Genomic DNA, 14497 nt, shown 5'->3' on the forward strand with positions numbered 1-14497 from the left:
TATGTATCAGGTACTGCTCTAAGTGTTTTACAAATATTAACTCATTTAAATCCATAACAACAACCCATTAGTTATGTACTATTAGTATCTCTGTTTTACAGATGAGGAAACTACAGGACAGTAAATAAAAAGTGATCTGCTCAAGCTCATGGTTGTTAGTGAAACAATAAAAATCTGGACTACCAAAACACAATCAAGCATAAGCCTATATAGGGAAAAAAGAAGTCTGTAAACTATTTATATGAAATAAAAATTAACGTTTCAAGCTCCTGCTCTTTTTGGGGGGTTTGCCCTAACATGAAAGGCTCTCTCACAATAAATCAGGACTATTTCTCAGAGCCATAGATAGTGAGTGGTCAGAAACCTACAGACAAAATCTTTCAGCTTTAGATCAGGGTAAAGCTGAGTAGCTTTCTATGTTCCCCGGAAACAGTACAACATTATCAAGGCAATCTCATTGTAATTCTTTGAATTACACATATTTAACACTACAACGGACTTTAGAGAAGTGTTGGGACTTTTAAGGATCGCATGGCTATGAAGAGAAAGGGTCAGGACTTGGCTTCCAGGTACTTAATGGGCAACTAAGAGAATAAAATCTCAGTTTAACAGGCTGCAGAAAAATTGGGATGGGGTGAGGCACTTATGGCATATAACTCAGCAAAGCTTATTACCTGGATATAGTGTGTATAACTGATCTGTGTTTTGATAATACTTAACCAGTTTCTCTCCTAGGAAGGGTCCCTGAAATTCACATCCATAGCTAGGTGTTAGAAAAAAAATCATAAAACATTACTTTAGATTTTTCAAAGTTATAAATTTAGCTACTATAAACGCTCTACATAGTTAAGGAAAATAACTTATTGTTCCTAAATGATGCTTTAATCCTTTTGTGGTATCAATAAGAAAACTTACTTCAGAATCAAAGGCTTACTTGAGGATAGAAATTATTTTAAGATAATTGTAGAATGAAGTCTTACAGAGTAAGGTTATGCATTTTGTAATATTATCTATTGCCTTTCTTTCTGCCTAACATAACTCAGGTATTTAATTTATGAATTAGAAGTAGCTTGAGGGCTGGGCGCGGTGGCTCACACCTGTAATCCCACCACTTTGGGAGGCCGAGGTGGGCAGATCACTTGAGGTCAGGCGTTAGAGAGCAGCCTGGCCAACATGGTGAAACCCCATCTCCACCAAAAATACAAAAAATTAGCTGGGTGTGGTGGCACGCACCTGTGATCCTAGCTACTTGGGATGCTGAGGCAGGAGAATCTCTTGAACCTAGAAGACAGAGGATGTGGTGAGCCGAGCTTGTGCCACTGCACTCCAGCCTGGGTGACAGAGCAAGACTATGTCAAAAAAAAAAAAAAAAAAAAAGAAAAGGACCTGGAGAGTCAGAAATCACTGGAGTTAAGTCCTGATTCCATCACTTATTAGCTCTGTAATTTTTTACAAGCCATTTAAGCTTTCAGAATATTTGTAAACTGGACTTAATTAACTCTCCATGCAGTGATATGAGTCAAAAGATAAAGATTTATTAAAGTGCTTTAAAAACTATAAGGTACAATACAAAAGGTTGTAGATACTATGCAGAAAATGAAATACTGTTATGCAGAGATTTTATAAGTTGTTTTACCACATATGCACAAAAAGAAATTTCTACCTTTTCTTATAACATTAGAAATATAATTTGAAAGGTGCATGTGTCAATTCTATTAAAAGTAAAATATCGAGGAAGCTTCAGAGAAAATTGTGTTACAGGTATTGTCTTCTCATACTGATAAAAAATATCTTTTGGAAAAATCTCTCTTCCAAATTCTTTAGACCCATGAACACATTTGGGATAAGATGATAATACGTTTTTGCAGAAAATCTAGATAATGTTTGGAATGGGGCTATCAAGACAAAGGCAAGAGCAAAAGTGATGGAGACAAAGGAGTCCTTACCTAAACTTCCTATTTTCCCTCCATCCTTTGTGAAATAATCATGTTTTACTGTCTTTCCTGTCAAGCGCTGTCTTAAAGTTTAACTGTAAAAAGTCAAGTTATGTCATATATCTTCTGCTTTTGAAGCTAGGTAACATCTTAGTATAGTTATTATAAAATCCATCAAACAGCAGTTAAAATGAGCACACCAGCATCTAAATGTTTTTCAGACAGCTAGATCCTCTGTTTCTCTACAATGACTTACTTACAAAAGATTAACAGCTAAAATTTTTTCTGATGCAGTACTACTATAGGTATTGTTAAAACTGCTGGGAAAGATGTAGAAATTTTAAATATAATTTCTTTATTTTTTTTTTGAGACAGGGTCTCACTCTGTCACCCACACTGAAGTGCAGTGGTGCAATCACAGCTCACGGAACCCATGACTTCTCTCGGGCACAAGCAACTGTCCCACCTCAGCCTCCCAAGAGGCTAGGACAAGAAGCATGTGCCACCATGCCTGGCTAATTTAAGTATTTTTTTTTGTAGAGACAGGGTTTTACCATGTTGCCTAGGCTGGTCTCGAACTCCTGGGCTCAAGTGATCCTCCCGTCTTGGCTTCCTACAGTGCTGGGATTATAGGAGTGAGCCACCATGTCTGGCTAAACATACATACAGTTCCTGAACTTTGGAAGTTTATTTCATTGGAAAAATAAGTACGACATTCATGAAACAACTAAATATTAGTATGAGCAGTGTATGAATAAACATGAATATAAATGGTGTGCAAAGACAGGACTAAAAGAATTCAATGGAGAAGAGAAAGATTAGGTACTGGAATGGTCAGAGAAATAAAGTGGAAATCTTGTTTTAGAAGAGTCTTGAAGTGTTTGGAGAGGGGGAAAAGGAAGAAAGAAGGCATTTATAGAAGAGAAAAACAATGTGCAAAGCTTCCCAGGTAGAAAAGAATACAGGAAACTTCAAGACCAGTGAAAAAAGCACAGTAATGAATTCTAGAAGATAAAGTTAGAAAAGTTTGTGGATCTACTGTACAGAACTTTAGAACCTTAAGCATAGAAACATAACACTGATTTTGTAAGCAACTGAGAACCACTGAGTAATTTTGAGCAAAGGAGTGGCATTAACATATGGTACCCAATGATGGCAGCAGTAGGCTGTCCACAGTGGGGGAGGCATGGGTGGTGGCGGCAGAAGTGGCTACGAGAGCAGCAATAATGATAGTGTCCCATGTCCCATGTCCCCAAGGCAGCCGGCTGTGCTGCCTCCACCCTCCTATGGCTGGTTGAGACCTGCCCCAAGGCCCAGAGCCTCTGTGGCTCTGGACCTGGCACCATGTCGCTGCTCTTGCCCACTGCTGCTGCAGGGAAGGAGGGTGCAGGAGCTGGGGCCATGCTTTGGGGGCCAGCGGTGCCCAATTCGAGGACCTGGCCAGCAACACAGCCGCCCTGCTGAGGACACTGGGTTCCTGCCAAGGGCTGCCTGGGGCCACGTCCCCAGGGTCTGTCTGCCCCACATCTGGGTGACTGCCGGGCCTGACATTCCCAACGGCCAGGCACACTCTGGGAGGCGCCCTAGGCACCCCCAACTGCCGCCTTAATCAATAAAAGCTGCCAGATGGGTGAGGAGGAGCTCTGGGCCACCCCTGAGAGCTGGGGCCACAGGCGGAGCTTGCAGAGACATCTCTCCTGCCCTGATCGACAGCCTGGGCCCACTGAGGACCTGGAACCCCTACCCCAGGCTACGAGGGGGCGCAGCTGGGGCTGCATGCTCCATGGAGCTGACAGAGGCCAGGAGCAGGCAGCAGCCTTGCCCTCCTGAGCATGGCTGCAGCCCCCAAGTTGGGGCTGTGGACCCAGGTCTCTCTGCACTCTTAGCTCAGAAAGGCCTCCACCTTGCCCTTGCAGGCTTGAGGGTGCCTGCTCCTGCTGCCTGGCCTCGCTCCACTCCTGGCACCTGCTCCAATCTCAGGGGAGGGCTGGGGCCAAGCCCAGGTGCTGTCACAGCCCCTCCAGGTATGTGCACGCTGCATGCATGGGGCAGCATGGACACACCAGCCCTTTGCTGCCTTGGCCCCCTCCAGACTTTGAGCACTAACAAGCACAAGTTATGGCTGAAGCTGAAGCTGGTGGGTTGAGGGTGGCTGGGCGCTGGCCTGCCGGTGCCCCTTACTGCAAGCAGCCTGCGTGTCATGGATGGTGGCAGGAGGCAGAAGGCCTCTTGGGCAGAAGGGGACAGGTGAGGCCCTACCTTCAATCCAGAGAGGGCCTGAGGGCTGGCAGCTGGGCTGCCAGTCCTATGGACTGGGGCGGGGACTTGTGGTGCCTTTTCTGGGCCTGCCCATGGCTACCCATGGGCCAATTAGTGTGTACTTCCTCCCCATCTAAGGCCCATAAAAGACCCAGGCTCAGCCAGAGAAGAACAGAGGATGGAGAGAAGATGGGAGAACCAGCTGCAGAGAGAGGCTACCTTCTCTGCTGAGAGCTGCAGAGACAAGGGGAGGACCTGCCTACAGAGAGGAGCCACCCACTCTAGGGCTTCCTCTCTGCTGAGAGCTGCAGACATGATGGGACGACCTGCCTCCAGAGAGGAGACATCCACTCTAGGACCTTCTCTCTGCAGAGAGCTGCAGACCATGGGATGACCAGTAGCAGAGAGGAGCTACCCTCTCTGCTGAGAACTGAACACTTGTTTGTACAACCTGCCTAGCAGAGAGGAGCTACTCTCTGTTAGAAGCCGAACCCTCATTAGGATACTCTGGCTGTGGAAAGAGCTACCCTCTGCTGGTCCCCTCTGAGCTGTTCTATTGCTCAATAAAGCCCCTCTTCATCTTGCTCACCCTCCACTTGTCTGTGTACCTTATTCTTCCTGGTTGCAGGACAAGAACTCAGGACCCAATGAATAGGGAAGCTAAAAGAGCTATAACACAAACAGTACTGAGACATGCTCCTTGCTCACCATGTTGCAGGCAAACAGAAGGAGAGAAGAGCTGTGGTGCTTTGGGAAGCTCAGACCTGGAAGCTCCTAGAACCAGGACTGTGGCTCCCTCCTTGGGATCCTGCAGTTCCTGGGATCTTCAAGCTTCCAGTGCCACCGTGTTCCCGGATGCCAGCTGTGGAAGCTGCTTGTAGTGTGCCTGGACCAGCTGCAGCCTCTCAGAGAGCTGGTGCCTGTGCTGCTACCTGCTTTGCTGCAGCAGCTGCACAGAGTTTTCCAGCCAGAAAAGCAACACCCCAAAGATCCGATAACACCAAAGAATCATCTAGTAGTGGTGTCCATAAAAATCAAGATGAAATACAAATTTTCTGGTGGCTACCACTTTTCAGGCTCTGGGTTAGGTATTTCAGGTGTTATTATTTTCATAACAGCCCTGCATGGTCATGGTAGTTATTATCTTTCCCTCTTACAGATAAAGAAATTATGGTAAAGAGAAGCCCCCAAATACAAATACTTTCAAATAGGTAACTTAAATGTGTGATATGGTATAGTTGAGGCAATAGGGAACTGTTTTATACACTGCTATTGGTGCAAAAGCAAAATGGTTCAGCTGCTATGGAAAATGTTTTGTGGTTTCTCAAAAAATTAAACATAGAATTACCAAATGACCCCACTATCACCCTCCTAGGTATACACCTAAAAAATCTCCAAACAGGTACTCAAACAAGTACATATACACACATATTCAAATGTACTCACAATAGAATAAAGGTAGAAACAACCCAAATTTTATCAATGGATTAACAAGTTGTGTGTGTGTGTGTGTGTGTATATATATACACACACATATACTAAATGAAGGAAGCCAGACACACAAGGTCACAGACTATAGGATTCCATTTATATGAAATATCCAGAATAGACAAACACAGGCAGAGGGAGAATGGTGGTTGTCAAGGGTTTGGGGGAAAGGAAACTGGGGAGAAACTGCTAGTAGGTAAGGGGTTTCACTCTGGAGTGATGGCAATGTTTAGAACTAGATAGAGATGATGGTTGTACAACACTGTGAATGTACTGAATGCCACTGAATAGCTCACTTTAAGCAATTATGATTAATTTTATGTTATGTAAATTTCACCTCAATGAACTAGAAAAAAACACACATCTGTCATATTTGATTAAAAAAACCCTCTGTTCTGGCTAAACAATAAACATTGAACTGCTCAAAGTTACAGAACAAGTGGTGATGGCAGGCTTAGGATCTTTCCACTATTTATTAGTGTCTCGCTAGAGAAGTAATAGAATTGAAGCAGGAAGCCAATTAGGAGGTAATGGAATAAGCCATGAGTGAAATGTTTGGCATCTAGACTAAGGAGATGGCAGTGGGAGAGACAATAAAGGGATAAATACAAAACAATTTTCAAAATCAGAATAATTAAGTCTAGGTGAATTATCGCCTATAAAAGAGTCAAAGAAAATGTTCAAGGTTTTGAACCAAAGTACAAATATGTAATAGTTTAGCACATACAAAGTATGTTCCTAACCCAAATACAATAAAATCTCAGACTCAAATTTATGTTTGATATAATAATCATAACACCCTATAGTTACATTTTGTTTAATCTTATTTTAGTCCTTCATATGCCTTTCAGAATCACACCACTAAAAATCATGGATAAATATTCAAAACAGATTTTAATTCCAAACCAATAACATTATTAACATTTACTAATATAATCAATTATGATGCAACAGTTAAATATAAAACTTTCTTCTGGGACTCAGAGCTAGAGGAAACAACTAAGTCTAATAGTAGGATTTCTACATATTAACCTTATCTATCAAGTTATGCTGCTTGTAAGGCTAAAATTAATCCTGCCTCAAGAATCTAGCATAAGGCCTGAAGTCTTTGCCCACGGCCACTTTTAAGGCCCCCAAATCAAGGTGTTTTTCCTAGGAACCTAAGTGAACTCCAATGTGACAATGGGTACTACTAGACTTCCCTATCCATTTATCTCAACCTTGAGACTAGGCTGAACTGCAAAACTTACCAGACAGGTCTCAAGTTCTTCTTATTTGTTTATTTGCTTATTTTTAATAATATAATGAACACCTTAAAATTCATCACCAAAAAGAGAACTAGAACCTTGACAGTAAGTTGTCTATGTACTCTTCCCCTACCTATCCATCTACTTGCCCTCTACTATGCCACAAGTTCTCATTAAAAACAATGCTGGATATTTTTCGAAAAGGTGTAATATGTTATATCATATTATACAGCAATATATTCATGGAACTGGTATCAAAAAGCAATTCTAGTAAAATGATTACTTAACCAGTGGCAATGAAAAGTAGCACAAGGCTTTATAAAACAATTCAGCAAAAATGTACAAAAAGCCATTCTATTAAATTGGTGCAAAAGTAACTGAGGTTTTGCCAAAACCGCAGTTACTTTTGGACCAACCTAAAATGTTAATACACTCTGACCTCATAAACTCATTTCTATAGTAACAAATCCTCCCAAAATAAAATAGAATATGACTAACACAATGTATAAGAGGGTGTTCATTACAGTGTTATTGGTAAGAGGGAAAAGTTGAACAACATAAATATTCAATAAAAAAGAGTGACTTAAAAACTTGAATATTTAGCTAAGGTCTGTCTTTTGCTTATCTGGCCTAGGCCAAAATAAATTTTTTAACTTGAAAATTGTCATAATTTTGGATGTTTCTCAAATTCACAGAATCTAGCTCTTTATCCTTAGATACAATTTAGAACATTGAAGTTAAATGTGAGGGATGAAAACTCAGATGGATATAAGCAAGTTATACACTGTGAGGTCTGGAGTATCACATCTATTTTCTAATGTGTTTCAAAATCATACTAAATATTTTTTAAAAACTGAATAAAACTATGAAATAAAATTATTTAAAATTGCATTCGTGGAAACAAATGTTTTCTGTGCTAGGCAACATAAATATTTTCCTTCAAAGCAAGGGTTTACTCAATTATGAGCTGGAATACTCAATTATGAGCTGGAAATATTTTTTCAAAGCAAAATGCCATGCATATTATGTAAATGATATAGAATCAAATTAATTAGATTTATCCTACAGTATATTTTGAGTGAAAATGTTAAAAAAAACCATTAACAATAAAATTTTAGTAAGTGATGTTTTCTACATAAAAAGAAAACAAATAAGATAAAAACATAAACTATAAATTATTTTTAGAGTAATAAGGAGGAGTATAGAGACACTTCATCAAAACTAAAACATTTGCCAATCTTTTTACCTACATGGTAAGTTACTCTATTAATAATTCAGGAAGCTAGTATATCGATCATACTGGAGTTCCCAATCTTTAGACTGTGGACACTTTAAATGAGAATACAAAGAGCTGATGCAAGCGATCCTTGAATCAATATGCACATACGTATTTTCTTGATCAATGAATCCTAAAAATATAACTATTATCATTTGGTGGTCTGAAATTACTTTTGATGTTACAATAGAATTCTCATTTTTCCAGCTTGAAATTATGAGCTCTTTATAGTAAAAAATTTTTAAGAAATATATACAGTAGTCCCCCATCATCTGCAGCTGCAGTTTCATTTTCTGTGGTTTCAGTTACCTGCGGTCAACTGTGGTCCAAAAATAGGTGATTACAGTACAAGATATTTTGAAAGTGAGAGAAAGAAACCACATTTATATTTATTAAAGTATATTATTATAATTGTTCCATTTTATTATTATTAATCTCTTACCTAATTCATAAATTAAACTTTATCAGAGGTATGCATGTATAGGAAAAAATATAGCGTGTGTATATGTGTGTGTGTATCTAGATACAGATATAAATTAGATATATAGATAGAAAAATATAGATACAGATACAGGGTTTTGTACTACCCATGGTTTGAGACACCAACTGGACGCTTGGAAGATATACACCATGTATAAGAGAGGACTATTGTACTACTCATTAAAACTTATTGTTTGAATAAGTTATATACATTTTTGAAGAGCACATTAAGATTCAAAGTAAAATATCAGTACTCAGAAAATATAGATCTTATATATTTTTTAAAAAATAAAGTATTTAATGTCTATATGCAAGTGAACATGGTATCTAAAATCAAAGTCACAGCATTATAGTACCATTGAGAAATAAAATATACAGCACTTGAAGAGTACATGGCATCCAGAACATACAGTCCAGTGAGTTAGTCCAATGTAATTGGGGAAATTACTAAATGACACTGATCTCATTTTCTTTAGAACAATGAAAATCTCAACCTAAACATTACACCTTATTTAAAAAATTAAAATGGAGGGGTTGGTCTTAAATGTAAAGTGTAAAATCATAAAATATAAAGTTATATTTTATATAAATAAAAGCCATAAAATATAAAGTTTTATGGTTTTACACGTTAGATTTAAGACTAACTCCTCCATTTTAATTTTTCTTTCAAAAGAAAGAAAATGTAAGAAAAAATCATAATCTGGGATTAGTCAAAGAATTCTTAAACACGTCACCAAAACCATAGTACATAAAAGACAAATTAATCAATTGGGCTTCATCAAAATAAAAAACTAAAACTGAAGCCAATTTTATAAATGAAAAGGTAAAGAATGACCTGTTAGCAATACACTTAGCATTATATTGCGGCAATAAATATTTCGGATAATATATGGCCATATATATAATCTAGATCTGATACATTTGTGAGGATATACAAAAATAGTTTTTTTTTACTCATTTCTAAGCATGCTACCAGCCTAGGGTTTACTTGTCACTTCTTCATTTAATAAAAGTTAATTATCAACACTTACCAGCAGCTTCAAGAACCAGCTGTAGTCTGGCTTTGGCCTGTTCAGCCGGTGGCTAAAAAAGAAAAAAAAAAAAAAATCAACCATACGAGACATTTACAGGTCAGTTTTAATTGATGGAGTTTTAAATTAATGCATTTGTTTGCAAATATTTGGAAATTGAAAGAGCTTTAACATAATTTATATTAAAATCTATCACATCTTGTATTTGCATATATGATGCAAGAATGATAAGCTTCTTTCATTTTTTTTTCCTGGAAAAAGTTTCGCTTACTATCCAACATTGTACCAATCAGCAATAACATAATTAACTGAAATTTAATAACAAGGCAAGGCACACACATTTAACAACATATTCTTAAGTTGTGTTATTTCTTTGCACATAGAAACAGGCAAGTAATCTATGAGAATTTAAATAGCAACCTTTAAGTTCAATATTTCAGGCAAGTCCGACTCTAAAACCATTTTTCTGTTTTCCTAACTAGAATTTAAAGGAACAATTGTGATGAAGATAGGATACAATTTGGCTTATATGCTTCCGGCTCCTATGAACTGTCCTAAAATTGTTTTTTCAGTGAACCTTGATTCAATATAGTTGATAACAATGAAACTAAACTAATTTCCAGCCAGACGCAGTGGCTGACACCTGTAATCCCAGCACTTTGAGAGGCCGAGGCAGGTGGATCACAAGGTCAAGAGATCGAGACCATCCTGGCCCAACATGGTGAAACCCCATCTCTACTAAAAATATAAAAATTAGCTGGGCATGGTGGCACGCACCTATAGTCCCAGCTACTTGGGAGGCTGAGGCAGGAGAATTGCTTGAACCCAGGAGGCTGCAGTGAGCCAAGATTGTGCCACTGTACTCCAGCCTGGCAAGAGAGCAAGACTCTGTCTCAAAAGAAAAAAAAAAAAGAAAAAAAAAAAGAAAAACAAACTAAACTAATTTCCTACCAGTGACCACACTCTGAGATTTTTGGATAACATATTAAACAACAACAACAAATTATGTCGTGAATTATGTCAAGACTATGACTTTTTACTAAAGAACTGTTAAAAAAAACTGTTGTCTATACTTGAGACTTCAATTCATATATTTATAAAGTTGTCAGCAATAAACAAAATAACCCCAGTTTTATATATGAAAATAATCACTTCAAAATTAATAATTTGTGTGATACATTAGAATATTTTGCTATTTGTAAAAAGAAACCCAGCCTGAATAAAAGAATTAAATAACTGGATACAGAAAGATGTTGTGCTCAGAAAAGTTTAAGAATTTGAATGGTCCTTCTGAAAAACCTATAGGAAACAAGATGGAAGAGTGGTAGATGAGACAAGTGAGGAGACTGGGAGAACCTTTTATATCACAGAACAGGGATTAAGAAACTATAGACCTGGACCAGTGGCCTGGTTTCATAAATAAGTTTTACTGGGATATAGGCCATGCCATTTGTTTACATAGTGCCTACTGGCTTTTGTGATCAACTCAACAATAAGAGTTCATTATTTGTAGCAGGAATCTTAGGATCAGCAAAGCCTAAAATATCTATCTGGACCTTAAAGAAAAATTGTGCCAACCCCTGCCATGGAAGATGAAGAGACTTAGAAAAATTTTAAACAAAGGGGAGATGTGATCAGATCTGCACTTTGATACATTACTCTAGCAATATTTTTGAGGATGAATTGAAAGGAATGTGTCTAGAGGCAAGGAGCTCAGTTAGGTGGCAATTAATGAATTCCAGGTGAGAGAAGGGCCTGAGCTGAAACAATAGCAGTAAGGTCAAACAGGACAACACAGATTTGAGAAATATTTAATTGGTAAAACAAAAGGACTGATTGGTTATTAGAGAAGGAGGAGATGACAACCAATAAACAGTACTTTATGTGATATGTTTAAGGGAAAATGTATGTAAGCATGCTTTATAAAGTTATAAAGTATTGGAAATATGTGACATCAAATTAAAATATCAAAGCAAAATATCAACAGAAGACTGTGATATCTACTGAATATAAAAGTCATAAACTAAAATGTCTACAGGTATTAAGCCATTAATGCAAACATTTATGATGATAAATGGCAAATGACATTTGACATTAGTATCAGAAAGCACAGGGAAGTGTGGAGAACTCTGAACCACATGCCCCAACTAAAGGAAGCAGCTGATACCCAGCACCAACTGATTGTGGTCATGCAGAAATGCAAGCCCAGGGTTATGAAATTTGGAACTTTTTCACAAGCATTTAAGTCACCATGAAAACCAGTACAGAATGTGGATAAATACAGTACTTTTACAGGCCAGATTCAAGCAGATCCTAAGCAAGCGAAGAATTAGGAAGCATACATGTCAGAGCGTCCTTGTAAGTAGTGTCCTTTGATAGAAAAATCCTAGACATTTTACTGGTTATTTCATTAGTAATTTTTTTTGTATTTCATAAGGAAAGATTTTTTAACAATTAATATTTAAGACAGAAAATATATACATAATAATGTATACCCAATATTCAATAAAATATTAATAGCAATATTGTCAAAGTCTTCTACTCCATGAAATCTCCCTCTATAGAAGATCTCTTCCTCTCCACATCTATAACCATTATCTTGAAGATATAGTCACTACCATTCCTAAGCAAAGATTCTTTTTTCTTTTTTGTAAGAGATAGGGTCTCACTCTGTTGCCTAGGCTAACGTGCAGCAGTGTGATCACGGCTCACTGCAGTGTTGAACTCCTGGGTTCAAGTAATCTTCCTGCCTCAGCTCCCTGAGTAGCTAGGACTACAGGTGTGCACCACCACACCCAGCTCCTTTTTTCTGTTGTTTCATAGGGTTGGTGTCTCACCATGTTGCCCAGGTTGGTCTCAAACTCCTGGCCTCAAGCAATCCTCCCACCTAGGCCTCCCAAAGGGCTAGGACTACAGATGTGAGACACTATGCCCAGCTAGGAAAGTCTTGATGGCTAATTATAATATTTATATATTATAATTATATATTATATATAATATTTAGATATATATTTATATAATTATATAATAGTTATATATCATAATATTTATATAAATATACCTGTTAAGATATACTTATTTTTCACTAATAACTCCAACAATTTATAATACAGGATTCATATTTCAAAGACAAACAAAAACTGGAAATAACAGCAGTTTAGTAACTTGCCTCTACTTGTAAATGATGAACTAAAACTAAGACTCTGACTCCAAATCTCAGGATCATTCTAACTAAATCACTAGGATACTCAGGAAATAAAATCAATTAATTCACATAGATATAAATGCATAATAGAGTTGTGATTCTGTTTAAAAAAAATTGTCCAAAATAATATACTTGACCCAGTAAATGAAATTTGATCCTAAAAATATGTGCCTATGCAGATATAACTTGCTAAATTTTATTTATGAAGTATAGGGATGAACTCCAACTATGAGGATATATTGTTACATTGATCAAACTTTTAAAAGTAATCTGTATTTTATAAATAGTTTTACTTTGCTTAGATTTATTGCTCAAGCCTTTTTCTTGACTAGGTTGTACAGATGCAAATGTCCACTCACTTTTTGCCCATCTGCAAATAGCCTTTTCTTACTGTGACTGGTGAATAAGTTGAATGGATATAGGATTCTTGGGCTGTAGTCTTTTTCCTCTCAGTGACCTGCTCCTCAAATCTTTCGCAAGGGCTTCCTTCCATTGTTTCTAGGCTTGAGTTTGTCTCAGAAGAGGGAAAGCATCACCACAGGCCTCTTGGCTGAAACCCTCTGCGTCCCACCTGTCTATCCGCATCAGTAGCTGCCTGGCTCAGAAAAAGTAGCTCAGTTGAAGATGAAAATGCAAATGAAGAGAAGGCAGTCTGATTTATGTTGCCTTCATTGTGACTGCTATCTATAGTTATTTTTTAAAGAAAGGATTAAGGAGGAAGAAAGAAACAGAATATAGAATTAAAAAAAAAATTTTATACCAACCCATTTTTAGTTATCTATCATCACACTAGCTGGCTTAGAATGAAAATACCTTTGGGGCCTGCGTGCTAAAATTTCTAATGCTTTAGTTATTTTAGCATGTATTAGACTCCAGGATCAGTATAAATTTCATCTAAAATTCGTAAATGGTATTAATATTATTCAGAACCAGAAATTATATCTTAATGAATAAACAGTATTACCAAATACAGATGCAAAGTATATAGCAATTTCTCAAAAAAAATTTTAAATGGAGACATGTTTAAGAGCATAATGTCACAAGTACTTTATATGATAGAAACTAAATGAGAAAAAAATGTTTTCCATTAAAAAACACTATTTCTGCAGATAGAAGACCATGGGAAGACACAGAAAGAAGACAGCCATCTGCAGGCCAAGAAGAGAGGCCTTAGAAGGAACTAACCCTACTAACACTTTGATCTTGAACCTCTAGTCTCCAAGACAATGAGAAAATACATTTCTAGGCTGGGCATGGTGGCTCGTGCCTGTAATCCTAGCACTTTGGGAGGCCAAGGCGGGCAGATCACTTGAGCTCACAAGTTTGAGACCAGCCTGGGCAACATGGCAAAACTCCATCTCTACAAAAAATACAAAAATTAGTCAGGCATGGTGGCATGCACCTGTGGTCCCAGCTACTTGAGAGACTGAGGTGGGAAGATAGCTTGAGCCTGGGAGGTGAAGATTGCAGTGAGCTGAGATCGCACCACTGTACTCCAGCCTGGGTGATAGAGCCAGACCTTTTCTAAACATAAAATAAAATAAAATAAAATAAAATAAAATAAAATAAAATAAAAT

General features: G+C 37.7%; 1 protein-coding gene across 5 annotated transcripts in view; it reads right to left on the reverse strand.

The window, feature by feature from the left end:
• LOC116463421 (serine/Arginine-related protein 53) overlaps positions 1 to 14497 on the reverse strand; it is a 453415-nt gene that overhangs the window by 185679 nt on the left and 253239 nt on the right. For all 5 annotated transcript variants that reach the window (XR_009212055.1, XM_058434631.1, XM_058434633.1 and 2 more), the window contains one exon: positions 9716 to 9767. Coding sequence is in view for 4 of the 5 variants with exons in the window: in XM_058434631.1 (XP_058290614.1) it covers positions 9716 to 9767 (52 nt within the window). In the remaining variant the exon portion in view is untranslated. The remainder of the gene's footprint in view (positions 1 to 9715; positions 9768 to 14497) is intronic.

This window comes from Hylobates moloch, unplaced genomic scaffold (genome assembly GCF_009828535.3).
Source record: "Hylobates moloch isolate HMO894 unplaced genomic scaffold, HMol_V3 SCAFFOLD_36, whole genome shotgun sequence".
Lineage (NCBI taxonomy): Eukaryota > Metazoa > Chordata > Mammalia > Primates > Hylobatidae > Hylobates > Hylobates moloch.